Raw genomic sequence first — 27997 nt, forward strand, 5'->3', positions numbered from 1 at the left:
GAAGCAGACGGGTCCATGGGGGCAGAGCCCATCCCCTGGCTGTCCCAACCCTGAATTTATTTCCCCCTGATGTTCCTGACCCTTGCCTCTTCTCCACACCCACCTGGCCCAGGGCCAGGCTGTGGGGGTGGCAAGGGTGGAGTTGTCCAGAGCCAGAGGTGGGGCGTGGCAAGTGGTGTGCGCAGGTTGGGGAAGTGGCCCTGGGCTGGCCCCGGGCAGCAGCTCACCTCGTCCGTGCAGTAGGCACAGTCCCGGTGCACGCGGATGCACTCCGTGCAGCTCTTCACCTGAGCCTTCTTGCAGAGGTTGGCTGGGGGCAGAGGAGGCGGCGCATGAGGAGGCCCTCACTGGTCACCACGCCCTTTCCCGGCAGCACCCTAGCCCAAGAGTGGGGATGCCCTCCTGACTGTACAGAGGAGGAAATGGTCACCTGAGGTGCATCAGCAGGGACCCATCAGAGCCAGATCTCAAGCCTGGGCTATCCACTCAAGTCTGACAGGAAGGAGGGTACAGCTGGGAGGAAGGTGCTGGCCATCATTTGCTGGCTGGCAGGCTCTGGCCATCCCCCTTGCCACCAATTCCCCAGGTCCTACAGACACTCCCGTCCTTAGCCATGCCCAGAACACCCTGCCCTTTGTCAGTTTCCCCCATCATAGTTCACACTTTCCCTTGGAAAAACCGCCATGGGACTCATGTCTCTGAGTTTCCTCTGGGGTCCAGGGGACCAGGTCTGTTTATCACAGGGCCTAATGCAACTAGGTCCTCAGTAAGGAAAACTCCAGAGTTCCCCCAAAGGTCTTGAGGTTCCCCTTGGGTCTGTTCAGTTAGAACACATTAAGACCCTACTATGTGCACCCATGTAGACAGTGGGTGGTCTTCCGGGCTCCAGGCTATGGTGTGTTGGTCAATGTTCAACGATGGCTCCGTGAGGGAGACGAAGCCATGACTTGCTCTTTGCCAATTTCTGTGGTGTAAGTATTCCCACCACGGTCTATTTCAAGCTATCGCTACAATCACGACTGACAGGGAAAATTTATTTATGTATTTATTTTTGAGATGGGGTCCTATGGGAGATGGGTTTTCACTATGTTGCCCAGGCAGACCTTGAACTCAAGTGATCCTCCCTCATAAGCCTTCCAGGGAGCTGGGACTATGGGGGCAACCAATACACTTGGCTCGACAGGGGAAATTTGATTTGTAGGGGATGACTCAGATAATTTGCAACCCAGACACTCAGACAGCGGTGATACTTAGCAATCTCTCTCCCTGAAACCCCTAAAAAATCTCAGCTCCACTGTGGAGCCTCAGTTCCTCTTCTGAGCAGGAGCTTTTTTCCAGCTCTCTGAGCAGACACCTTTTCTCTCCTCTACAGGCTCCTTTCCCTCAGTGCCTGGTCACCTAGCAGGGCTATAGCTCTCCAAGATGTACGGCACAGAGTCTCAAGTTCTCCAGCCCTGGAGGTGTGCAGTGGTTGGCTGTTGGATGGCTGAGGGTCTGGAGAGGCCCTGTGAGTGGGCAATGCCTTAAAATGGTGCCCCTGCCCAGAGGGGGCTGCAGGGCCTTGTGGACTCACCTGTGTCCCCAGGAAGGTTGACACTCAGCAGAGCTGCCAGCAGTAGCCTGGCCCATGGGTAGGAATGTGGCCCTGCCATCCTCTTCCTCCTGCTAAAACCACAAAAATGGACACATGGCATCTCTGCTTCCCTGGTTGGTGCCATCAGACCCCTGGATCTCCATCAGAGCTCTGCAGAGGGGCAAGACCTCCCTAATGTGCAGATGTGGAAACAGTCTTTCAGTCTTTGAGGGCTGTGGTGATTACCAAGAGCCCAAGGATGTCACTCCCATCTTTTCCACTGCCCCTTCCTTGCCATCTCTGCAGGGGCTAGATACCCTGCATAAGGAGGCCCTCTCTGGTCTTTGAGACTTTCGGCTCCAAGCATGTGCCAATAGCAGGTCTCTTGGTACTGGTCTCCCTTAGGGCAGGGCAGAGCTTATTCTGCCTTTGCTCTTCAATGGGCCTAGTCAGGTCTGGCCAGCCTGGCAGGGTTAGGGTCACCCAATAAAGGAGCCATTTCTAGAGGGGGCCCTCGGCCTTTGCCCTCCCTGTCCCAGCTCACTGTCAGGAGAAGAGGGGCCCTTCCCAGTATCTAGGGCCAGGGTTGGGGTGAGATGGCTCTCTCTACATTGCTGAGCTCTGTGCTGGCCGCTGCCCCATCAGGGTGGGCTCTAAGCCCTTTTGCCCTTCCACATACTTCTCCTGGCCCCAGAGTTGAGTTTTCAGGGCCCCTGAACAGTGTGACCTCACTATTCAACTATCACTATTAAACTATCTCAACTTATCAGTGACCTTCAGGGTGGACGCAGGCATCCCAAAGGCATTTAGAAAGGCTGGTAGCCTGAAGTTTGGGGAAGGGAAGAAGCTGGCCACAGGAACACTTGGGCCTGCAAAGCAGAGGACAAAGGCCAGGGCCACACCTCTTTCTCTAGGGCCAGCTCTCCCACGGGCCCAGAGGACACCATGCCCACTGATCCTCCTTGAATCCCTTCTCAGCCCTCCTCCTGTGGGGCAGGACCTGGGGGTCTAAAGCCCCCTGCAGTGCTGCAGCAGCCTGCTCAGGTGATCCGGAGGAAGGCACTTCCCCTCCTTCCCAGGTACAGCAGCTCCACACATCCACAGGCAGAGCCAGCAGGGAGGTACTGCCCGACCAGGGTAGTGGCTCAGAGGAGAGCCCTGAGTCAGCCAGGATATGATTTCTTGCAGCCTCGGGGTAGAGGCACCACACCCACATGCTAAACAATACAGGCTGGGGCCTCAGTCCCCCTGGGGCACCACTACCTAGGCAGGTACAGGCATTGGAGGGCCCAGCCCAGCCCACTCACCTACCACGTGTCCACAGATGGCACACGGGCTGACTTACACACGGCGCATGCACCCAGCACTTCATGCACAGGATTGCTAGTGAATCTACACAGGGCCCCAGAGGAAGAGGCTTGCAGGTGCCCATTTCCCAGGTGAGAGATGAGGCACAAAAGGCCCTAGTGCTTCCCTCGGGACCCAGGCAGCGCAGACCTCACATGGATCCTCCAAGTTACACTCAGAGGCTATAAAATGGCAGTCAGGGGTCTAGATAGGCACTCAGTGTTGCATTTGATTCAACTTGTGTTTTAAACGTTTTAAAAGTAGTTACCAATTTTGGAAACCAGGAGATTTCACATAAGTTAGGATTGTGGGTTTTTTTTTTTTTGGGGTGCTGGGGATCGAACTCAGGGCCTTGTGCTTACAAGGCAAGCACTCTACCAACTGAGCTATCTCCCCAGCCCAGATTGTGGGTTTATTGAACTACGTGGCCAGGGCCAGCAGGGCCCAGACGCAGGGTACCGCTCTCCAGGCCACCACCAGCACCAGTACTGCTAGGACTTCTTGTATGAGCTGTATCCCTGGAGTGTGGGGCTGCCGCCTGAATGGAGTCACACTGGGGCATGCACAGCCTCCCCCACGGGCTCAGAGTTTCCCCAGTGCCTCCTGCCTATGGGACCACCCAGGCATGCCTGCTGCTGTCCACCATAGCTCTTCCATCTGGAAGAGCCTAGGCCTTCACCCTCAGAGCCAGCTGCTGTGAGAAGCCTGGTGGTTCTGGGAAATCAGGGCTAAGAAGATAGTCACTCCTTTTCTGCTGACCCTGTGGCTAGCCTCTCTCCCTTCCAACGCCCCATGAAGACTCAGCCTTCACTTCCAGCTCTGTGGAGGAGAGCAGAGCCCCCTCCTTGTATTCAGGGTGTGGCAAGGCTGGCAGGGAGGAGGAGGAACACTGTCCTTGCCCGTGAGAGCTATCTGGAGCTCCTGAACCACAGTGACAGTCAGAGGGCCACCCCAGTTGTGGGGAGGAGGTGACAGGGGTGGCACAACCCTAGGGCTGCTAGGTGAGGTCAGAAGAGGTTCCCAGAGGAAGGACATCTGCAGCCAACTTTGGGAAGAGAGCAGGCATGTGGTTGGCCGAGAGAAGAGGAAAATCAGGGACTCCCCACACCCTGAAGGAACAGGGAGGGCGCCTGCCTCTCAGCGTGCCTGCTCTCCCACTTTCTCTGCAAACCCTAGCGGGGTTCGACGCAGGAGGCCTGCCAGAACGGGCCTCTGCCCACCTCTCCCGCACATCCACCCAATTCCCTCCTCTAGCGGGAGAACCGATGGCCAGTGGCCATCCTTCTCCAGCTGCCCCTGCCCTCTGCTCCCGGCAGTGCCTTGGGCACACCCGGGCCGCTGGGCACCTGCCTTGGGCAGCGTGGGCAGAGGGAACCAGGGCCTACCAGCCTTTAGGGAGAAGAAGGGGAAACAAAAGTTCAAAGCAGCTCCTCAGCGCGGCCGCCCCGGCTGGGTGGGCACTCACTTTCTCCCTGTCAGTCCGGCGCCCCTGCCCTCCCGCCCCGCGCCCGGGGCTCCGGCGCCTGCCCCGCGGCGGCTGGTTGCACCTACCTCGGCGCCAACTTGCGCCCTCCGCGTCTGGGCTGGGCTCGGCGGTCCGGCTGGGGCGCCTGGGGCCGAGACGGTCCGGAGGGCAGCGGCGGGCGGGGAGAGAGGGGCGCGCTTTATGGAGCGGGCGGCGCAGGTGGGAAGGAGGCGCTGGTGAGTCAGGCGGGCCGCATTCCTGCGCTCCGCGCGCACCTGTCGGGGCAGGAGCCGCTGTAGCCGCCGCCGCCAGGCCCGCCCCCCGGAAAGGGCTGCGGCACCCGCGGCTTCGGCCCTGCGCCCAGAGCCCCGGCGGCGGGACCAGGGGAGGAGCCACCCGTCCTGCAGCGCGGCCCCGGCCCCGGCCTCCCCACCCCTCCGGCTCCCGGTGGGGGCCCGGGCTGCCCCAGCGGAGGCGGCCTCTTAGCCGCGAGCCTGGACGGGCGCCCTCCTGCCCCGACTCTGGGCAGAGAGCCACCTCGCTCGGGCGGCTGCCCCGACGGTCGTCAGGGGCGCGCACCACTCTCCTTCCTCCCAGTGCTAGCGCGAGGGATGGGCTCAGGGATTGCTGCGGCCGGTCGGTCGGTCGGGAGACCCGTCCAAGTCTCTGCTCTGCTATTCACTGGGTCCTCTCAGCCTTCCCCCCAGGTGGGTCCAGGGCGAGCGCGGAGCAAGGGCTGGGTACTCTATGCTTCCTTGAGCCAGTTATTTAAATCCCCTTAACTTGTGAATAATAGAGGCTATCAAGAGATCAGCACCGCCTGGCATGGAGTAGGCACTTCATGGGTTGTCACGGTTGTCCTTGACAAGCTGTCACAAGTCTGATCTCTCCAGTCATTCTTTTGAGGCTTTCTCTCAAGTGCCACTGGTTATCGGGTGAACGTGTTCAACGCGGAGACTGTGGAGGCTTCCAAGACCCCAACTCACTATATTTTTTCTGCTAGCCATGCCAGAGAGCACGGAACTGCTGGCACCTGTTTTCCTAAACCCTGTGGATTCAGACCTGGAACCATCACTACATCCCCAGTTTTTTATTTACCTTTTCCCCACCTTGGGTCTTGCTAAATTGCCCAGAACTTGGGAACCTCTGGCCTCAGCCTCACCTTCCAAATCACTGGGATTAAAGGCGTGAGTCAATGCACCTGGTTGATTTATCCTTATTCTTGAAGATACTGTGCTGATGTCACATGTTCCTTGAAACCTCTCTTGACCTCCCCACACCCTGGGTTGGGTCATGTGTCCCCATAGTTCTTGGGGCATGCCTTTATTATTGTTTTTTTGGGACGGGGTACTTGGGATTGAGCCTAGGGGCTCTTAGCCTTTTTAATTTTTATTTGAGACAAATTCTCACTAAGTTACCCAGGGCCTCACTAAGTTGCTGAGTTTGGCTTTGAACTTGGGATCCTCCTGCCTCAGCCTCCTGAGGCTGGGATTACAGGCCTGTGCCACCTGCCCAAGAATTTATTTTTAATGTGTTCTGGGAATCAAATCCAGGGCCTGGTGCATGCTAAGCATGTGCACTACCACTGAACTACGACCTCAGCCCTGTTTGTGGCTTTTTCATGCATTTGCCACATTAGTTTGAAATGACTATATACCTCAAGAGCAGATGCTCTCTGGCAAATAAATCCTTTTTACCCTGGTACCTAGCACAATGCTTGGAGCATAGCAGGTACTCAAAAAAAGTGCAGTTGAACTGTATGGGACTGTCAGCCTCCCTGAGCCTCAGTGTTCTCAGCTATAAACGGATCCATGTGCTGCCAACTCTCAGCAAGATTGAGGAAATGCTTGATGCAAATGCATGAGCCATAGTCAGCATTCTTGCCCATCAGCTACCTTGCTCAGTCGTCTGAGCCATTCTGCACAGGCCAGTTGCTCAGAGAAGCTGGTTCCTGGATATGGGAACACTGTAGAAGCCCCACTGTGGCTATAGCGCTCATGTCTGCACCTACCATGCCAGCACAGTGCCCCGTGGATCTGAGCCACTCCATCAGGCACCCAATCACCCTGGAAAGTAGGAGAACAAAGCAGTGGCTCAGAGCAGCCAAACTCAGCCTGGCCAAGAGGCTTGTGTCAACCAGCATCCTTCACTGGAGGCTGGGGTGCACATACATCCCACTGTAGGTGGGGGATTGAGGAACTTCTTAAAGAGGACTCAGGCCCAGAGATGGCAATGCCCCAGACTCCAAGGGGCTCAACAGCCTCTTCCTCTTATTGGGAAATCCTTCTGAAAATACCTAGCAGCAGCTGAGTGACATGAGGTGTCCACCCTGGGGCAGCTTTGCTAGGATGAACCATGAGGTTCTTCAGGCTTCTTGGAATGCAGGGATTCATTACCTGGAGCTGCATGTGAACCTGTGGCCAGGGCAGGCACATGAACCATCTGAGATTGTGTGAGAAGTTCATGGTATATTTGATATAGGAGTGTGAGTTTGCTAGAAGGGGATGCTGAGCTTACACTGGATTCCCAAATAGGTTACCGACCCACAAAAGGTTAAGAATCATTAATTATATAACCTGCTAATTTTGTGGTAGTGTGGTACTTCGGGTTGAACCCATGACTTCACATATGCTTGGCAAATACTCTACCACACTGAGCTGCATCCCCAGCCTCCTACATGTTAATTTTATAAAAATGAAATAAAACTCCACTGACTCACTCTACTGCTTTAGGGCCAGAGTGGGGGCTTCCTTCTCGAGGCTCTACAAGAGAAGTAGGTGAGGCCCCTGGAACACAACGGATATCACAATCCTTGGACTGCTACTGCCAACTCCCCTGTGGTTTCCAGTAGGCCAGAGTTGTTTCCATTAGTTCAATCACTTGTTTATTTTACATGCATTTAATAACTGCCTAGGCAACGTGGTAGGGAGACCACACTGAATGAAACACACTTACTTTGTGGAGCCTGCAGTTTGAACCATGGATCTTCAAAATGGGTTGTGTATTTTCCAGCCATGTGCTGGTTGAACCACTCTGCTGGGCTTGGTAATGTACATCACCTATTGGTAGAGGGGTGCATGCCTTTGTAAACAAGTTAAACAACAGACAAGGTACACGTAATCAACAAAGGCGAGTGTCCTGTCTAGAGAACAGTCAACCACATGCTCCAGCCAAGGGAAGGTCTCTTGGATGAATAATCACGGAGTCTGTTTTCTCCACAGAGGTACGGGCTTGCTCACTAGGCCCTTCTTTCATTTATGAATGTATGTGTTTAAGTACTTATTTATTTGCTGGGCTGGGGATAGAACCCAGGGCCTTGCACATGCTAGTCAAGTTCTCTACCACTAAGCAACACTCCTCACCCCTATAGGCCTTTGGAATTCTGATTTTCCCCAACTTTTTACTTTGAATATTTTCAAGCATACAAAAATATTGAAAGGTACAAAAATCACTTTTATTTTTACCACCTTGACTCAAGAGTGATATTTGCCACATTTGCTGTATTTATATGTTACAGGTTCATATTTTTAATTTGGATTTGAGTTGTATATGTGCTGACATTTCATCCTTCCACACTTTAGCATGCATCTCCCTAGAACAGGCCCAAACATCACACAATCTCAAGAACTGTGATATCACCTAACAAAATTAATCACAACATGCTTATTAAATAATCTGGGACTCTTGTGATGGCATATGCCTATAATCCCATGGACTCAGGAGGATGAGGCAGGAAGATTGCAAATTCCAGGCCAGCCTCAGCAATTTAGCAAGATCCTATCTCAAAATTAAAAAAAAGTAAAAAGGGCTAGGGATGCAGCTCAGTGGTAAAGTACCCCTGGATTCAATCTGCAGTGGTGGGGTGGGTGGGGGGGAAATCTGAGACAGTCTGTAAAGTTTCTTAGCAGTCCCAAAATGTCAATTGTTTCTTTCCGAATCTGAGCCCATTCATGTCACTCATTGCATTTGATCATTCTCTTTCTTACTCCAAACTAGTCTTCCCACCCGGATCCCACACTGATCTTTTAAAGAGATGCCCGTGTCCTGCAGAATGCTCCTTTCTGGATTTGCCTGCTTGTTTCCTCAAAGTGTCATTGGATTTGTTCTCTTATCCTCCTGTAAAAGGGAGGTTGGGCCTAAAGGTCCAATTGGATTTGAGTTACATGTTTTGGGCAAGGTTGGTTACAGGTGGTGGTGTGTGTTTTATGAGTGGCACTTGATGTCTAATGCCTATCAGGGATGCTCAAGTCAGTCATCAGGGTAAGGAAGTGATGATGGCTGTAACTTCTAGTAGGAAAACACCATTTTTCATTTAGTGATTAACAGTGATCTAGATAATGCTTTGTCACCCTGCACAATGCTCAGACATTTCTGAATGTTTAGCACCCATTGGTGACCATGGCCTGAAGTATTTCTTTAGGGTTGCAAAATGACTATTTTCTGTGTTTACTTTTCTATGTTTAATAGGTTTTCTTTCTCTTCCTTTTTTTTTTTTTTTTTTTTTTTTTGCCCCTGGTACTGGGGTTTGAACCCAGGGCTTCATGTTTGCTAGGCAGGTGCTTTACTACTGAGCAACATCCCCAATCCTTTTTTAAATTTTGAGATAGGGTCCTGCTAAGTTGCTGAGGCTTCCAACTTGCACTCCCACCTTAGCCTTCCAAGGAGTTGGAATTTCAGGTGTGTACCACCATGCCTAGTGCCCAGCACCATTTTGTTTTTGTCACATAACATAAAATTTACCTTTTTTTTTTTTTTTTCAGTTCTGAGGATTGAACCCAGGGATGCTTAACCAGTGAGTCACATCCTCAGTTCTTTTTATTTTATATTTTGAGACAGGGTCTCATTAAGTTGCTTAGGGACTAAATTGCTGACGCTGGCCTTGAACTTGTGATCCTTCTGCTTCAGACTCCCGAGCCACTGGGATTATAGGTGTGCTTATTTCCTTTTTAGTTACATAAAACATACCATTTTCACTTTATTTGAACATTTTTTTGTCATGCTGGGGATCAAAACAGGACCTGAACATGTTAGGCAAGCACTCTACCACCGAGTTACATCCCCAGTCCTTTTTTGTTTGTTTCTGAGACCGGCCCTCCTAGCCTCAAGCTCCTGAACACAAGTGATCCTAATAGGTGAAACCACAGGTGTGGTATGTAACTTGGCCGGTTCTCTTAACTGGAGGGTCACTGTACTATTTTCCACAGCAGTTTTACCATTTCACAATGCCATCCACATTGTATGAGGGGCAATTTCTTTTCAGTGTCAATTTCTGAGTAAGGAGTTAACACATAATTTAGTTCTAATGGTGGCAAATACATTTTTCTTTTCTTTTTTCAAATATGGATGAATGGATCTTTATTTACCCAATAGTTTACAATCCATTGCAGTAATTTTTTCTTAATGTTCACATTTAACCACATTTGATCAGTGGGAAATATCTTCAAAACAGTTCCGTTGACCTTTTGAAATAGATGCTTTCTGGAACAAAGTGCTCCAGCCGCAATTAGATTTTGACTCAGCCATTTCTTCAAGGAGCACTGAGGGGAATCAAGATCTGGGTGTTACACGTGTTCCTACTGGGGCTTCTACATCCTTTTGATGGAAAGAGATAGGGAATTTATTATACTTAAGAATCATGAGTTCATATTTATATTTCCAATTTGAATTTACCATTAGGGATTCTTTCTTCCTTTCTTTTTGGTGCTGGGATTGAACCCATCCAGGATCAATGCACGACCAGTAAGCTATATACTGAGCCCCAATTTCTTTGACTTTATTCTTGTATTGTTTTTCTCTATAGCACTGTTTTGCACCTTGCCTCTTTATTTAATCTCTCCTGAAGATCACTGCAAATCTTTTGATGGAGATCTTCCTCATTCTTTCTTATGGCTCAATAACACCCCCCACCCTTGCCTTCTTTTACTATAGCCAGGTGAGGTGGCACTCATCTGCAACATCTGTAATCCCACTACTCAGGAAGCAGACGGGAATCATAAGTTCAAGGTCGGCTTAGGAATTTTAGTGAGATTTGGTCTCAAAACAAAATTTAAAAAGTGTGTGTGTGTTGGGGGGCTGGGATGTAGTTCAGTGGCAAGAGCACTCCAGGGTTCAATCCCAGCACCATAAAAAAACAAACTTTTTTTTTTTTTTTTTTTTGGGGTACTGGGGATTGAACCCAGAGGCAGTTAACCACTGAGCCACAACCCCATCCCTATTTGAAAATCGTATTTAGAGACAGGGCCTTGTTAAGTTGTTAAGGCTCCTTTGAACTTGGGATCTTCCTGCCTCAGTCTCTTGAGCCCTGGGATTACAGGTGTATGCCACAGTGGTCGGCCAAAACCAAATTTTTACCATAGAGATTTTCAAGCATACATATTTTCATACAAAAAATGAGAGCCTGGTGTGCTGGCATGTGCCTGTATTCCCAGCTATTTGGGAGGCTGAGGCAGGATTGCGTAGGCCCAATCGTTTGGGGCCAGCCTGGGCGACACAGTGAGATCCTGTCTCCAAAATCAAAACAAGCACAAAATAGAGGACAAAGAGCCCCCTATTCCTATGGCTGAGCCTCCAGGATTGCCAGCATACAGTCAATCTACAGTAGTCCTTTTCAATTAAACCCATGCATGAATTGCAGTGAGCACTGGCATGGTGGGTCAGACTCAAGTCTAGTGACTACAACTTTGGATGACCACTAATTTACCTCTCCTTCCATCTCTCCACTGCATCACCAAATCTGTATTTCACGGCAGGCACCTGGGACACTGTTTCTTGTGACTGCCTTCCTTGCTCACAATAACAAGGTCACTATTGGTCTCAGCCCATAGGTATGTGGGCAGAAGCCACAGGCAGAGAATGTCTTCTGAGAGCACTGAGAAAGGAGTGCAGAGGCACAGCAGGGAAAGCACATGGTGAGGGAGCTGCCAAGCACAGTGGGTGGGGTGTGGAGCGGTGGGAAGCTGGTGGCCGGACATGCCATGCTGAAGTGCAGACCTCGCTATGCAGTGTGTAACGAGGCAAGAGCTGGGGTATAACAAGTTTCCTCTGCAGGCAGACTGGAGCTTGGGCGGGACTGGGGAGACAGGTGTGAGGGACAAAGGCCTGAACAAAGGCAGTAATAAAGGGGATGGCGGAGGGGCTTCTGAAGTGATCCAAGGGTGTGGGGGACAGCACAGGTTCCCAGTGCAGTGATGGAATCTGCATGGACCATGATGTCATTGCTCAAGATTGGAAACAGGAAAGGGGTGGGGGCAGAGACCCTGGACAGCTTGCATTCTCCTTGTGACTAGAGGTTAGAAACAACCTTGGTCCCTAGTAACAGGACAACCAGTCTCCAGACACCATCCTTAGTGGGACTAAGGTGGCAGACACCTTTTATATTGAACAGTCATTCTGAGGGATTGAGATTTACCCACTCACTTGGCTTCTAGGAAGTGGAACCACTCTCAGCTTGGAGCTGCTAGCTCAGCTGTGTCCACTCCCCAGGCCCCACTGCAGTTACTGCTGCTCCAGCTGGGCAGCTCAATGGCAGGGTTGGGGGCAGACTCGCCTCAGTCCACTTCCTGCTCTACCAAAGAGGCCCTAAAGGGAGGTGGCCTTGCTGGCAACTCCTCAGGCCCTGGCTGATTTAGTCATTTCTAGGGTTTGCTTCTCTCCTAAAGCAAAAAGAAGCTGGATTGGTCAACAGCAGACACTTGCAGAGTACTTTACAGTTTAGAAAGCTTTTCTTTCAGGTTCCTCCAATCTCGGCATGAAGCTTTATTACTGTGATTTGACAGAGGGGCATACAGACCACATTGCTCTAGGCTGGGACTCCAGACCAGAGATGGCCATTGCACTTGTCACTGAGTCTCCCTGCTGCTATGCCTCCCACCAGAACTCCTAGTATCCTTGGCTATGGGGGAACCCCCAGAGGCTGGGAGCAGGGTGCCTTTACAGAGACCCTCTTGGGATGAGTAGGCAGCAGCAATTCCCCCCAGGGTGGCCAAGTTTCAAGGAGAGGAGGGGGCAAGTGTGATTGTTTTTATTTTGGGGACATTAGGGACAGCTGTCACATTCCTGATATATACTGATCATGTAACAGTACCAGACATCGATTTCAAGACCACCTTTCTCAGTCTATGCCAGGCCCATGGAAGCCAGAGCTCTTCACAGCCTGACTTCCTTCTTTGACACTCAGCCCTTCCGCTGGAGCAGAGCTGCCGGAGAGCTCAAAGGCAAACTGGCCCCTGCACTCACAGGCCGGTGGTGGCTGGGAAACCTGTCTCGGCTCTAAGAGAAGCTGGGCAGCCACTGGTGTTGCCCAGAGACTGCTGCTGGGCAGAGATAACAACAGAGGAAGGGTGGGGTGGCAGCAGCTCCCCCAGGAGCAGGGCTTTCACATAAACAATGAACTGCTGCCGCCAGAGCAGGAGGTGATTCATCTCCCCCACTGCAGATCCCGCTGGCTGTGCTCGCTGGGCACTGAGGGACTAGGCGGCCTTGGCCAGGTGCCCATACCAACCCCCTCCTTGGACATGCTGGGGGTCTCACCCAGCCGTTCTGGTACCTGGCCTAATTTTGAAAGCCTGTGGCGTGCTCCATTGCACCAAGGGAGCAGAGGAACTGAAGGTCTCACTGCTCCCTGGGCTCCCACTAGCCCACGCCACCGAGAGGTGTACAATGAGAACCATCAGGTTACTGGGGCACCCCTCTGAGCATGCCATAGGCTTCTGTCACCCCATGTCAATCCTGAGACAATCAATTATCCTGACTGAGAAGATGGAGGGGCATTTGAGCTTCACATTTGCCTGAAAACAGACCGTGGGAAGAGGTCAGCGTACCCCAGATGCTGGGATAGGAGGACACGACACTTTTAATTGGTGTGCGGACAGACAGACCCTATCCACTATGTCCTCTGCCTCTGCTACAATGTCCTTCTGGTTGGAATGCCACACAGAGGCTCCTCTCAGGTGACACCTGGGGAGCAGGTCTCAGTTCTGAAATATACAGCAGCCACTAGGCTGCACAGTCTAGCCTTGGCACGGCTCTGTCACTGCTTGGCCTTCTTCACGATGGTGCCCACAGCCGAGATGACCGTGGTCTTGGAGCCGCTGGCGCTGGTGGTGACAGTGACAACGGCTGGCAGGGTGGCAGTGGTGGTGAGAATGGTGGGTTGTGCTATTGTGGTCACTGGGATGGCGGAGTCCCACTTGCTCTTTCTCTTTTGGGCATCTAGAGACAGTGCAGGAGAGGAATCAGAACAAGACCAACCAAAAGCAGGGCATTCCATCCCCTCAGGGCAGAAATGCAAGGGCCCTGGCCCGGGAAGCCCCACATGGGCCCAGGAAACCCTTGCAAAACTGGTGTGGCCAGTCCGGGCAGAGCTGGTCTAAGCCATCCTACCTGCGACGGCCGTGCTGGCAGTAGTAGTGGTGGTGGCCGTGGCATTGGTAGTGGTGCCTTTCTTGGTGCCCGTTACAAACTCAATCTAGAGGGGAGAGAGAGGAAAATAAGGCCAATGCAGAGCTGTGTGCCTATTTCCTGTGCCATCCATCTGCTCCAGGGGGACAGGAATTTGGCAGTACACAAAGAGGCATTGAAAGTCACCTCAGTTATGAGCATCTGGGGAGGGAGAGGTGCCTGGGAACAGCCCGAAGGGACTTTCACCACTCTTCAAAGAGCTTTCCCAGCAGACGGCAGTCCCTCCCGGCATCACAGGATTTGCGCATGCCCGGCACCCCTGCCCACCACCCCACCTCACATGCCCAGAACCGGTTGGCCAGGCCCCTCCTCCTCACACCCAGGAGGCGGTGCCCGCCCGCACAGGGGAAGGACAGCTCCGGTCCCCAGGCGCTGCAGACACGTCCCTGCAATAAGCCTGGGGTTTGGAAGGGAGAGGGAAAGAGAGAGAAGGGAGATTCAATCAAGGGTTAAGAATGAGAAACCAGATTATCCCCTCACCAGCTCCCACCAGCCAGGGCCTCGAGAGGGCCACCAGTGCATCCAGGCCCTGCAGCCACTCTGCTTGGGGGTGAGGGGAGTGTCCTGGGGGTCGCAGCTGCTGTGAGACTGACCAGGTCTAACCAGAGGTGGGAGGAGCTGGTGTTCCATACCCAGCTTTCTCGGTTGGAGGCTCTGGTTATAAAGGTACTGTGCCCAGAGGATGATGTTATAGTTTCAGAACTAAATTGATGCTTACGAAGAACCCAGACCACACTACTGGGAAGAAGTGGTACTCAAGTGTTCTAAAATGAGAGTTCACCTGGCCATCAGACATGGGACTTACAGGGAAGCACCCAAACAGGCTGCTGAGGTCAGTTCTGCAGGTCAAGAAATGCAATGACTGGAGCAGGCTGGGGTGCCTACACTCAGAAGGAAATACTTCCTTCCATCCACATCAGGGAGGGCACTGATGACCCAATGACCCACAAGAGAAAAAGCCACCTGGGTTCTGAAGTTGTGAGTGGGGAGGGGCATAATGCATGAACTATAAAACACCCAGAATGGAACAGTGGGAAGCTTCTAAAAGCCAAGTCAAGAGGTTGGGCCGCAGCCTGCTCAGGGCAGAAGGCCAGGCCTAGGTTGCTCAGAGCCTTAGCAGGCGACAAGTGCGGGACAGAGAGGGTGGAGGAGCTGGGGGCTCTTGGCTCAGCCAGTAGGACCCGCACACCAAATGCCTGCCTTTCTGATCCTGCAGGTCTGTCACCACTTACTTTGGTTCGCTCCTTTTTGGCCTTTTCCAATTTGTCCATTTCAATCTTCTGGGCCTTGGCTAGAGAGAAGACTGGGTGTTACAAGGAAGCCTGGAGCAACTGTAGCCTATGGAGCCTAGTCCCACCGCTGCCCTGGGCACTGTATTCTTTTTGATGATCTTAAGGTCTTTTTGGGCTTAGAGCTCTTTTGCATTAGGCAAAATGAAATGCCACCCCTTGGTCAACGTAGAGCAGACGCCTCAACCCAAGGGAGTCTGCATATCCTGTCTGGAAGGTTTAGTTACTCCTCGGCTCCAGGGACTGCTCGCCTTGGGAATGTGGGGACCACTGTCCTACTGACCAAGAAAAGCTGTGATTATGGAGTTTTATACAAAATGTTTGCAACTAATTCAAATTAATAGAAAAAAATTGTGTGGACCAAACAAAACAGTTATAGGCCAGAAATTGGACCATGAGCTGTTGGCTTAAGACCTATAGCTTGAAGGCTTGGACGCTTTGAAATCCCTCTGGCCTCAGCATACACACCCCAGCCTGCCTGGCACATTCTGCCCCCATCTGTCTGGCTCCTACACCTCTCCAGACAACTGTAGCTCCAACACAGCTTCCTTAGCAGGGCTTTCCTAGCCCTTGAGCCAGGACAGATGACCTTGCTTACCAACCCCTCCCCAGATTCCCTTGGGTAGCCCTGTTCCCCATACTGGGGATTGAGCTCAGGGGCATACTGACACTGAGCTATATTCCCAGTCCTTTTAATTTTGAGATAGGGTATTGCTTAGTTGCCCAGGCTGGCCCTGAAGCTGTGATACTCCTGTCTGAGCCTGGTGAGTCACTGGGACTACAGGCGTGCACCACCACACCCAACGCTCCCCTCATCTCAATACCCATTAGTGTTGGAATTATTGGTTTAACTGTTTTCTTTGTTATATTTACGTTTTTATATGTGTGGTACTGGGGATTAAACCCAGGGTCTCACACATGCTAGGAAATGCTCTACTACTTCTGAGCTATGTCCCCAGCCCCCCCCCCCCCCCTTTTTTTTGCAGTGCTAAGGATTGAACCCAGGGCCTTGTGCTTGGGAGGCAAGCACTCTACCAACTGAGCTATATCCCCAGCCCTTTAAAAAAAAAAAGAATTTTTAAATTTTGAGAAGGTTGTGCTAAGTTGCCCAGAATGGTTTGGAACTTTTGATCCTTCTGCCTTAGTCTCTAAAGTAGCTGGAATTGTAGGTGTACGCCCCCATGCCTGACTTATATTTAAGTCTTGTAAGTTATGGATGAGATCTGTCTCATTCAAGATTGGAATCAACAGCCCCTTAGATGTGGCATGACATAGAGAAGACCCTGTAATATGTGTGGCCTGGACCACTGGCTGGTTGACTGGATGGATGAATAGATGGGTAGAGGGACGAGTGGGAGGATGGGTGGATGGAAGGCAGGTTACCTAATGCCTCATAGTAGGAGTCCTCAGACCAGCCATGGGGGTCAAACATATCCTGAAAAAGAAAAGGTCAAGCTGCAATCAGCAGAGACCACCAGGTAACAATGACTTGAAGAGTCTTTCCATAGACCTTTTTGGCCTGGAGCCCCCTGCCTGCTTGATAGCTAAGCTATCATCCCTGATCTCCAGCCATGGGTAGCCAGAAAAAGCTTAAGAACATGGATGTGACAAAGTTCTTGGCTCAGTAACACCACCACTGGCTGGCCAATGGGGACGAGAAGTGTACACTTGGGTTCTAAGTGGTCAGAGATCAGGTCTGTTGCTGCCGTTTCTTTGTTAAACTATTTCAGAACAACAGGGACTCAAAAACAACAGAGATGGGGCCTGTGCTCTTCAATCTGTAGTGCTGCTACATGGACCTTTCTGTGGCTCTAGGTCAAATCCAGTGGAACAAGCACAGAGTCCTGGGAACACACTTCAGCCTCCAGCCGCAGTACGTGGGACTCACCTTTGGGTAGTTGGTGCCCAGCTCATCAATGGCACAGAATTGGATCAGTTTCTCGTAGATGCTGAAAAGAAAACAGCATCATCAGTGAGCAGGCACTAGTCCCAGGTCTACAGGGCATTGGAACCATGAGTCTCTGAGACTAAGAGATGAAATTCTTAAGGCCCGCCATCTAGCTCTAAGTAAGTTTCCTAATGGGGGACCTGACCTTATGACTCTTGGCTTTCTACCCTCTCTGAGAGATGGAAATGTAGCTGGGGCAAGGACTAAGAGTGATGTTGGCTGCACTGTTTAATCCAGAGGTCTCTGACCTTTAGTCTGTATGGCTGGGTTGAGGTCCACCACACTCAGGCCCGTGCAGGGGCCAGAACAGGTCCCACCTGTTCACATACCACCTTCGTCCTGGGTTTGTCACTAGCTGGACCATTAGATGGATTAAGACCCAGATATTTAACCTGTCCCTAAAACCTCTCACCTGTAGGCAAAACCAACTTTCTAGAGTTGGAAGAAGAACCTACGGTGATTGTGGACTCCCTCATTGTACAGATGAGAAAATCAAAGTTGTGTTGCTGTAAGAGTAGAGGAGCCAGGCTCCCCACTTCAGCCAAGATCTCTTGGCAGTTGTTCATATTTGGTTCCTATGCTTAGTTTGGCTCTAACTGGTAAACTTCCAGCTGGTTAAGGCAGCTGACTGTGTGTCACAGGCACTTTGGATAAGGAGGATCTGGGTGATGGTCTGGATGATGGCCCCTTTGGGCTCAGGAGGGATCAAAGCTAGGCCTCTCGTCTGCCCCTCCAGGGCTCGTTCCTGGTTCCCCCATCCAACATTAGTGACTCAACTTACCGGCAGACACATGGGAAACTCACCTAGGGTTCCGAAATTCTTTTTTCCTTTGGATAATGTAATTCATATCCATTCCCTCCTTTATCTTTCGCTCATAAAGCTTTTGGATCTTGTCCTATGAAGAGGAACAGAAGAACATATGACAGAGCCCCCCACCCATCCACAATCCAGTCTGTGGCATGAATAAGAGAGTCCCAGGAAGCCCAACTCCAGCCATCTTCTCTTTTTCCACCCAGTCTTTAACCAGAGCTGCCCACAGGCAAGATAAACCATCTTAAGACGGATCTTTTTTCTTTTCTTTTCAATTTTTTAGTTGTAGATGGACACAATGCCTTTATTTTATTTATTTATTTTATTATGTGGTGCTGAGGATTGAACCCAGTGCCTCACACGTGTTCTACCCCTGAGTGCTCTACCCTTGAGCTACAACCCCAGTCCCTTGGATTGGTCTGTTTTCCTTGCTGATTTCCTCTGACCTCCTCTGGATGGCCAGTACAGCAAGGAATAAAGGTCAAGGTGGACAAGGCATGCAGAAGACAAGAAACAACCCCCCTGACTGGTTATCAGCTCCCAGATTACTATAAGAAGGGCTTAAGGTGTTCACTGATTTTAAATTTGGTACTGGGGGTTGAACCCAGGGACACACGATCACTGAAACATATCCCAGCCCTTTTTAATTTTTATTTTGAGACAAGGTCTCACAAAATTACCAAGGCTGGGAACTTGCAATCCTCTTACTCAACTTCCAGAGTTGCTGTGATTATGAGTGTAACACCATTGCTGGTTGGTTTAAAATTTCAACAGAAGGTTAAGTCCTCAGCAAAACTGTGAATTGCAATAGACCTGTGACCTCCTGAAGGGAGTAGAGCGTTCTGAAATGGTCTCACAAACTTCCTAGAATTTTCTTTTCTTTTCTCAGTGCCAGGTATGTGCATGCTAGGCAAGCAATCTCCCACTGAACTAAACCCCCCAGCCTTAGCAAGTCTTATGCGAGGCAGTTCACAGGTGACTGGTTTGTGCCAGTTTATCAAGGGTCACAATAAAGGGTCAAGAGCTCATGTCATTTGACCAAAACTCTCCCACAGATCCATGACCTGGCTCTCAATGGAAAACAGTAGAATTACCTGGCTTGGATCCAGGCTAACCTACTGGGCCAGTTATATGCTAGCCTCAGGACTGGAGTCTTGCCTGGCCCAGAGAGGATGCCCATGTGGCAACAGTGCTGCCCAGTGACAGTGAAGAGTTCTGGGCTGGGGATATAGCTCAGTTGGTAGACTGCTTGCCTTGCAAGCACAAGGCCCTGGGTTCAATCCCAAGTACCGCAAAACAACAACAACAACAACAACGAAAGTTCTAAGACAACTGATCCGTGGGCAGAGGAACCTACGAAAGTGTGGTCTTATCCAGGAAGGTGGGTAAGACCTAATTTAAGATCAACCTGCAGCATCCCTTCACTGGCAGTTAAATATATAGATTCTCCAGAAGAAAAACATTTGGGGCACCTTTCCCCTGCAAGAGGAGATGGGCAGGGCTGGAGGTTCCAAGTGACACCCTCGCCTGGTCAGAAGGCAGATTTTTTGCAGAGATGGACCTGAAGAAGCACTGAGAGATTTGTAAACTGCTTAACTACCCCAGGGAAGAGAGACGCCTAGAGGAACAAGCTGCTTTCCTCATTATGTTCTCACGGAGGGCAGTGGAAAGGCAGCCTTACAGAGAAGGCTGGGCAGATTGGAGTGAACTCATCTTACAGCTGACTTGGCTGGGTTTCCAGGTCCATCGGATGGGTTCTGCTACCTCAGGTGAACTAAACTGTTTGCTCGAATGCCATGGTTTCTACCCCAGGGAGGATTGAATGAGGAGGCATATTATGAACTTGAGGGCTGAATGGCTGTCTGGCTCTGTCTGGCAGGTCTCTGGAATTGTCCTTACAGGCTGGGGCCTGTTTTCTGGCATGAAGGGTGACTTGATCCTGGGGGTGTTGGGGAGCAGACAACTCAGCAAAGAGAGGAGACTTTCGGGAAAGGAAGACAAGCTGTGCTGCACCTCAGCCAGACTCTGGCCCTCCCCTGGTCTGCTGCATTCTTCAGCCTCAGGTTCCATTAGTCATCTATCCGTCTGGGTGATGCCAGGGGCTTGCTGTGTAGCCAGAGGCACTGAACAGAAGCTGCAGGATCAATGGCAAATCAGGTAGACCAGGGCCACAACTGCCCAGCCTTGGGCATTAGCCCTGTATTAGACCTGTCACGGGGTCCCACTCACAGCAGAGGGATAAAGAGAAGCCACTGCAGAGGCTGAAATCCAGAAGTCCTGCTAGCCAAGGAGTAACTGCATGAACACTGGTCAGGTTTGTAGGCAATAAGTGGCTGGGAATATGAGGACAGAAATTTTATGCTATATAAATGCTGTGCTTTTGGGCTGAAGGTGTAGCTCAGTGGTAGAATGCTCATCTAGTATGTGCAAGGCCCTGGGTTCCATTTTCAGTATGTAGGAAGAAAGAAAGTATAAATGCTGTTTTCACATTGGCCTAACTTATTTTACAGTCTGACACACCCTTAGTTTGTCAGCACAGTTCTCTCTAGACTTTCCCACTGGCTCAACCGGGCACAGGGAAATGTGCATGTTTTTTCCTGCAGACATGTAGGGCCTTGCTGAAGGCAGCTTGCTGAAGGCAGGCTGGGGGTTGCTAGCACACCAGGTTGTGAGGGCTATAGGTGCCAATTCCTGAGCTAACTGGAGATGACCAGGACTGCAGCTCCAGATCACCTGGTAGGTTTTTTTTTTTTTTTCTTTCTTTCTCTCTCTCCCCCTCTTTTTTTTTGGTGGTGTTGGGACTTGAACCCAGGGCCTTGTGCATTCACCTGGCAGTTTCTTGGAAAAAGCGTTGGTCCCTTTCCCTGCCATGGTCCCACCAGATACCTAAGCCACATCACTCTATCCATGTTGGCCTCAGCAGTCAGGCCCTGTGCTTACTTGTAAGTGATTTGAACACCTGCCAGGGGGTTCTGGTGGGATCTTGATTTCATCAGGCGACATGTTCCGGACCCTTTCAGAAAAGGAGGCTGTTGAGAAATTAGAGAGAAAGATTCTATAGGTGAGGTATTAGGACAGGGGAAAGAGATGACATAAAAACACAGCATACAAAATGTTTTCAGGAAGGGATAAATGCTGTGAAAACGGTAAAACCAGCTGAGTAGGGTAGTATATGCCTATAATCTTAGTGACTTCAGAGGCTGAGGTAGGAGGCAGCCTCAGCAATTTAGTGAGACCCTGTCTCAAAATATAAAAAGGGGTAGGGATGTAGCTTAGTGGTAAAGCATCCTGGGTTTACTCTGCCCAGTACTGGGGTGAGGAAAAAAAGGAAAAAAGAAACAAATGGTAAAACATGGTGCTCTGGTATCACCTGAGCTGAGATCAGGAGCCAGTCACATGTCAACCTGGGAGAAGAGAAATTCAGGTAGAAGGTACAGATGAACTACACGTACTACCAAGTCCCAGTGGTTAACTTTTCTTCTGTTTTGTGGGGTAGCACTGGGGATTAAATCCAGGGCTTCAAGCTTGCTAAGCAAGCACTGTACCACTGGACTACATCCCTAGCCCTTTTTTATATTTTTATTTTGAGACAGGGTCTCACTAAGCTGCTCAGGCTGGCCTTGAACTTGTGATCCTCCTCCCTCAGCCTCCCAAGACAGATTATAGGTGTGCACCACAGGGCCTGGATCTCACTGGTTAACTTGTAAGAGAAGAGTGTGTCCACTGCTGTGCTGGGAAATGTTTAACAACCAGCTGTGGGAGTGGGAGAGAAGAGTCACAATCCTTAGCATTTGCTAATTCCCATGGTGTAAATTTCCTTTCTATGGCGAATTTCAAGCTACCAATGTGAAGTTACTGAACCATGGCTGGGAGGAACATGCAAGTCAACTCACTGAACTGGCTACAGCTCCCACGGGGTAGCCTCTACAACACCTCTACTAGAACTCTGAAAATCAGAGCTGCTCAGTGTTACCCTTCTTGTCTTAGGCTGACCTGCCTAGGCTATGGGAGAAACCATGTTCAGGATTCCCAAGGTTTTGGGTTCCTAGAGTCTAAAACTGCTTATGCATAAGGACCCTTTTAAGAATTACCTGTTGGTGATTAGCTTATGGTCTTTCTCTTGGCCCACCTTATTTTTGGGAACAAAAGGCCTGATTCTGACATTAAGAACCACAAACCCCAAGGGACAACTCCCCCAGAGATTTGCTGCTGCCCACCCAAGCCTCCTACTTGAGCCTCACCCTCTCTCCTCACTCCCTTCCCTGTAGCCTCTGGCCACTCTGGTGACCACAGAGTCCTGGCTCTGGATCACTCAGACAATGCGGTGTTTGTTATAAGATTCTGCCTGTGCTCTTTAAAACATTCCTTCATGAAAAGGACCATACAATGAGCAAATAGCAGGCAGAACAGGGCAGGGCAGGAGGAAGGGAAAGAATGAACAAGCCACTACCAATACCATCCAACAAATATTTAAAAAAATATTTTTTAATATTGTAGGTGGACATAATACCTTTATTTTATTTATTTTTATGTGGTGCTGAGAATCGAACCCAGTGCCTCACACATGCTAGAAAAGTGCTCTACCACTGAGCTATAATCCCAGCCCAAACATCCAACAAATACTGAGGACCTACTGTAAGTGCCAGGTGCTCAGGCTAACTCATTTATTTCTTCCTTTTGTGGTACTGGGGACTGAACCCAGGGCTACTTTCCCACTAAGCAATGTCCCCAGTCCCCCTTAAGTTGCTGAGGTTGACCTAAAACATTCGATCCTCCTGTTTTAGCCTCCTGAGTAGCTGGAATCACAGCGGTGCAAAGCTAACCCATTTTATTTATTTATTTATATATTTTTAGTTGTACATGGACACAAAACTTTTGTTTAACTTGTTCATTTTTAAAAATGTGGTGCTGAGGATTGAACCCAGTGCCTTACACGTGGCCAGGCAAATACTCTATCACTGAGCTACAACCCCGGTCCCAGTTAGCCCATTTCTTAGAGCAGCTCCCCGGGGCCAAGTGGCTGCCTAGACTGTGGAGGGTGGCTAGCACAGCCTTCTGGGTCTCCTCTCCCAAGGCTGCGTTCACGTTATTTATTTATTTTGAGACAAGGTCTATATTGTGGAGGCTGGCCTTGAACTTCTGGATTCAAGTGACCTTGCCTCAGCCTCCTAAGTAGGTGGGACTAACATGCCACCTGTGCCACTTAGGCTAAAGTTTTCTTAGCAGATAAGGTGCTTCCATCTCTGCTTAGTTTCATTATTACAGTAATGAACGCAGTGTGAAGCAGGGCTAGGGACACTCCCGGACCCCACTTGTTACTCTACTTGTTCGGGTTCTAGCCTGCTCATGCTATAAACACCCTAAGGCAGTCCTGTTTTATTTTTTTTAAGGTTATGACCTAGGGATTGACTCCAGAGTCTCACCCATAATACTCAGGTCCTCTACCACTGAGTCATATCCCCAGAATTTTTTGAATTTTATTTTATTTTATTTTTTGGTACAAGGGATTGATCCCAGGGGCGTTTTGCTACTGAGTCACATCCCCAGCCTTTTTATATTTTATTTAGAGACAGTCTTGCTGAGTTGCTTTGGGCCTCACTAATTGCTTGAGGCTGGCTTTGAGCTCCCAATCTTCATGCCTCAGTCTCCCGAGCTGCTGAATTACAGGTGTGTGTCACCACAGCTAGCTTGAATTTTATTTTGATACAGGGTCTCATTAAGTTGTCCAGGCTGGTCTTGAAATGAGATCAGCCTCACAAATAGCTGGATTATAGGTTTGCACCACCAAGCCTGGCCAGGGAAATCTTATAACATGACTACATGTGCTGATTTTTACTGTTATCAATGGATTTTTGCTGGACACACCCCAAGGACAGAGTACTGTCCTATTATTTTGAGGGAGGACAAGAGGACAGTTGGGTGACTCATAGATCAAAGGTCCTATGCAGGCCCAAGTTTCCACAAGGGGACTATGTTCTTCTCTCTGCCCACACCTTCCGTCTGTCTCCTGATTCCTCATGCAAGGGTAACACTCTGCTCTGGCTGGGATTCAAGCCTCATCCTGACTTCCTCCTTCCTCTCAGACCTGGGATGGGCAAAAGTTCTAGACACAAGCTCAGAAAGGCTGCAGAGAACAGTTGAAAGTGGAAGCAGCTCAGAAGAGCTGATCCTCATATTTCATGAACAAGAGCAACAAAAGCAAGTGCCTTGGCAGGCACTGGGCATATAAACAAGGAGGGTTAAGTTCTTCCCAAGACTGGAGGGACAATGTGTACATGTGACAGGGAGACAGAGTGCCCTTTGGCATTTGCCAGGAAAGCCTTTTAGAAAAATAGGGTGTGACACTGTTGCCACAGCAACCCCACCACCCTCCAGGGTACAAATGGTAGATAGCATGACAGGAGGAAAACCCCTCTGAGCTCTGGGCTAGGAACAAGAGAATTACTAGGAAGTAACTGACAATAAAGGGACAAATGGGAAAACAAAAGTTACCGCACAGATTTTAGGAACGATTTTTTCAGTGATTCTCTTTCCTAAGTTCCAGAATGAATCCAACACAGATGACATCAGCTCTGCATATCTTGTTACAAGAAGTCAGAGCTTGGAACCATCTTCCCAGGAAATATATTCAGCAGTGTATCCAGAGACACTGGAGACAGTGACCACATGTGTGGCTGCTGCCTGGTTCTGCTGGGGACGGTCTGGGAGGGCAGCTCAGGATTTAAGGAGCCTGCATCAACATAAATCCCCCTGGGGCACACCCATGGCAGAAAACATCCTCAGTATCCATAACTGCCAGATAAGAATCTGAGCAGGAGCAGCTGGTCCAATAGGCTTATGGAGAGGCAGGGAGCAAGGAGAGTAGCAAGACTGGGGGACCCGAAGGTGCCTGTAGGGTATTGTGGGGGACTATAAGCAGGTGGCAGGGGGATATTTCCAGCTCATGAGTGGCATGGAGAATTCACTGGGGGTGCTACAGCAGTACCTGTTCCTAGTACCTGTGGGGCTCCTGATGGGTATGGACAGCTCTGTCAGGAGCTATAGTGCTAGAGATACCTCACGAGTTGCATTCTCAGCTTTCTTGTTTGCTCTTTTAAAGGTGGGCTGTCTACATGTTTGAAAATGTTTCTCACACCAAGTGAGCAACCTAAGTCCTGATCCAGAGGAGTTAATTAACAAAAGGAGCTGAGTTCAGGCAGAGGAGCTGATGAGTGTGGCATCATGAATGGAGTCCACTCCACTAAACTAACTACATGACCAGTGAAGAGCTGACCTAGCTACTCCTCAATGAGAAGTGGTGAGAGGGTTTAAAACTGTGCAGCTCAAAGATACATTTGTGTCCTCTGAGGGTGAATGAACTAACAAACTGTGGGATACCCTACAAGAATGTTCCTTAGCAATATAAAGAAGTAAATGATGGGTTTACTTGATGATATGGATGAATCTCAGAAGCATCATACCAAGTAAAGGAAGTCAGTCAGGAAAACTATGAACCATTTGTATTAGCAGTTCTCAACTGGGGGTGATTCTGCCCCCCTTACAGAACTTTTGGCAATGTTTGGAGACACATTTTACTGCCACATCTGGGGAAGGAAGAGAGAATGCTCCTGGCATTTAGTGGGTAGAGACCATGTTGCTGCTAATTTTGCTGAGGACCTGGGTGGCTCTGAGCTGCATTATGGTTTAGATTAGGGGTCCTCCAAAAGCTTGTGTGTGAGACAATACAAGAAAGTTTAGAGAAGAAATGATTGGGTTATAAAAGGCTTAACCTTTTATAATTGGAATTAACTGAGCGGTAAATGAAGGCAGGTAAGATGTGGCTGAAGGAGGTGGGCATTGGAGGCGTGCCTTTGGAATATGTTTTTTTATCTGGCGAGTACAGTCTCTGCTTTCTGATCATCATGTGAGTTGCTTCCCTCTGCCACACTATTCTGCCATTATATTCTGCCTCACCTAAGCCCTGAGGAATGGAGCCAGCTGTCTATGGACTGAGACCTATGAAACTGCAAGTTCCTAAATAAATCTTTCCTCCTCTAAAATTGTTTTTGTCAGGTCTTTTAGTCGCAACAGTGAAAAAACTGACTAAAACAAGCTGTCACATTCCTACCCAATTCTTCCTTAGAAGATGAACTGAATGAACAAATTCTGGCTCATTAGTTAAGGAAAACCAGAATGGGTTCCCACCTCACACTCTCAACAAAAGGATCCTACTTGGAAAAAGGACAGGGTGCTGGAGGAGCACTTCCTGGCCAAGTGTGTGATCTGAAACCTTGAGACTAGAATGAGTGAAACTTCAATGCCAACATGGATGTATGGGGGCGGGTTCTACAGCTATCCTTGGGAAGCAGTAGTCATCTACTTTGTAAACATCATTGGGACAGGCAGGGAGAGCAGGTAATAGCTGCCGGAGAGGGAGGGTTGACACTGTTGAGAGGCCTGGGTTCATTGGAAACTTCCCATTAGAGGCTTCTGGATCCAAAAAGTCTATGGTCAAATTAAAGGAGCTAAGGAACTTCCTAAAGAGATTAAGAGGCTGAGGTTGGCAAAGGAGGTGGATGGTATGTTGTTTAAAAAAAAAAAAAAAAAAAAATTTTCCCCCATCCCCACTGCCTCACCCCTCCCTTTATGCCTCTCTGCATAATCCAAAATTCCTTCATTCTCCCCCCCCCCAGTATGTGTTTTTCCAGATATTGTTCTGCCCCAAGGGCCCCAAACTCATGGGCTTCAAGGCATATTCTTGCCTGGGGACAAAGCAAAGTTCCAGCAAGGGCCACATGCGGACTCCCAGAGCATCACGAACACTAGTGGAGCAGGAAGAAGAGAACAAAGACAAAGAAAGGACCCAGGGCACAAGGGGAAGAGGCAAAGACCAAGGTGAGCTCCCAACTAAAAGGGGACCCTGAACCCCCTTCCTCATATACTAGCAATGAGGAAAGCCCAATAAAATGAACCATGAATATTATTTTCAATGAAGAACTGCTTTGTGGGGGTCTCACTCAGTTGTTTTAGAAAATCCCAAAGGCCCCAAAAGGGAGTCTGAAGGGAGGATGCTCACAGCAGACAGAATCCCCAAGAAGCAGAGGCTGGCATGGCCAGAAGCCAGCTTGCTCACAGGGCAAGGCTCACAAGTATGCTCCCGGGCTCTCCTGCATACTTACCAACTAGTTCTTGGGGATCTCGCTTCTCTACTTCTGTGTTATCCTGCAGAAGAGAAATAACACACAGAGGTAAGATCAGGCCCCTGAGCCAGTTCCTCTCTTCATGAGATGCCTGAGGTTTTTATGGAAGAAGAAGGGAAAAAGCACAGCAGTGGCACTAAATGGGGAGCAGTGCTTTGGGGGCTTCTGGGATCCCAGAGCCTCCTACCCCTTCTTCTTTACATCAGCTGGAATACTCCAGAGTGCCGTGTCAGTCTTCGTCCATGGCTTCCAGCAGGGACCAGTTTTGACTGATGCTGAGAGCCCACACAGTAGTAGTCCTGCCTGGGCCACCTGTATGACCTGAATCTTGTCTGCTGCTCCCTTGGGTCCAAGAAGCCCTACCCCGGCACACCCGAAAAAGCAGAGCTCAAGGCCCTGGCTGCCTCTTGCTCCAGAGCATAGGCAGTGCCCCAGAGTACATTACCAAGACTGCTGACACAAAGGAAGCAAGGGGGACTTCTTTACAACATTCCACTTCCAAGACTGAGACAAGAGATTAGTTACTCCTGGGAGTTTCCTTACGTTTAGTTTAAGCCAAAAAAAGGAGTCTTTATCATAAGGATAAAGGAACAGCTCACAGAACCCCAGAGCATGTGTACAGTATGCCTTTAAATAAGTGACCGAATGAGGCCGCAGCTCCAGGCAGCATTCTTCAGCTCTATATTCTCTCCAATGAAAAGTTTCTCCTCGATACTTAATGCAAGTCAATAGTTCCTCCCACATCATCCTGCAGAAACCTAAATACAAAGGCTTCTTATCAGACAACTTCTTACTTTACTACTCCCGAGTAAATGCTTCATCTAAACCAAATCAACAGAAGAGAAGCTGAAGGCGACAGTCTAAGTCCCACATTACAAGCTCCTGACACAGCAGGAGGAAGGTGTTCCTTGCCTGTTATCCCAAAT

The 27997-nt window shown here is 49.8% G+C and overlaps 2 protein-coding genes across 9 annotated transcripts in view; both read right to left on the reverse strand.

Moving 5' to 3' along the window:
* The window catches only part of Itgb4 (integrin subunit beta 4), a 31798-nt gene extending 27017 nt beyond the window's left edge, over positions 1-4781 (reverse strand). For 3 of the 6 annotated variants that reach the window (XM_047544842.1, XM_047544841.1, XM_047544840.1), the window contains exons 1-3: positions 4472-4780; positions 1574-1665; positions 228-310 (exon numbers count right to left, since the gene is read on the reverse strand). In XM_047544842.1, coding sequence (XP_047400798.1) covers positions 228-310; positions 1574-1652 — 162 coding nt within the window. In that variant the 5' untranslated portion in view covers positions 1653-1665; positions 4472-4780. Of the gene's footprint in view, positions 1-227; positions 311-1573; positions 1666-4471 lie in introns of all 6 variants that reach the window. The other 3 variants (XM_047544839.1, XM_047544838.1, XM_047544843.1) reach the window with 2 other exon arrangements.
* Positions 4782-10590: 5809 nt separating this feature from the next.
* The window catches only part of Sap30bp (SAP30 binding protein), a 38743-nt gene continuing 21336 nt past the window's right edge, over positions 10591-27997 (reverse strand). For all 3 annotated transcript variants that reach the window (XM_047545896.1, XM_047545894.1, XM_047545895.1), the window contains 8 exons: positions 27051-27093; positions 20833-20921; positions 17886-17977; positions 17022-17082; positions 16517-16568; positions 15077-15135; positions 13767-13851; positions 10591-13595 (listed from right to left, as the gene is read on the reverse strand). In XM_047545896.1, coding sequence (XP_047401852.1) covers positions 13414-13595; positions 13767-13851; positions 15077-15135; positions 16517-16568; positions 17022-17082; positions 17886-17977; positions 20833-20921; positions 27051-27093 — 663 coding nt within the window. In that variant the 3' untranslated portion in view covers positions 10591-13413. The remainder of the gene's footprint in view (positions 13596-13766; positions 13852-15076; positions 15136-16516; positions 16569-17021; positions 17083-17885; positions 17978-20832; positions 20922-27050; positions 27094-27997) is intronic.

Source organism: Sciurus carolinensis, chromosome 3 (assembly GCF_902686445.1).
Source record: "Sciurus carolinensis chromosome 3, mSciCar1.2, whole genome shotgun sequence".
NCBI lineage: Eukaryota > Metazoa > Chordata > Mammalia > Rodentia > Sciuridae > Sciurus > Sciurus carolinensis.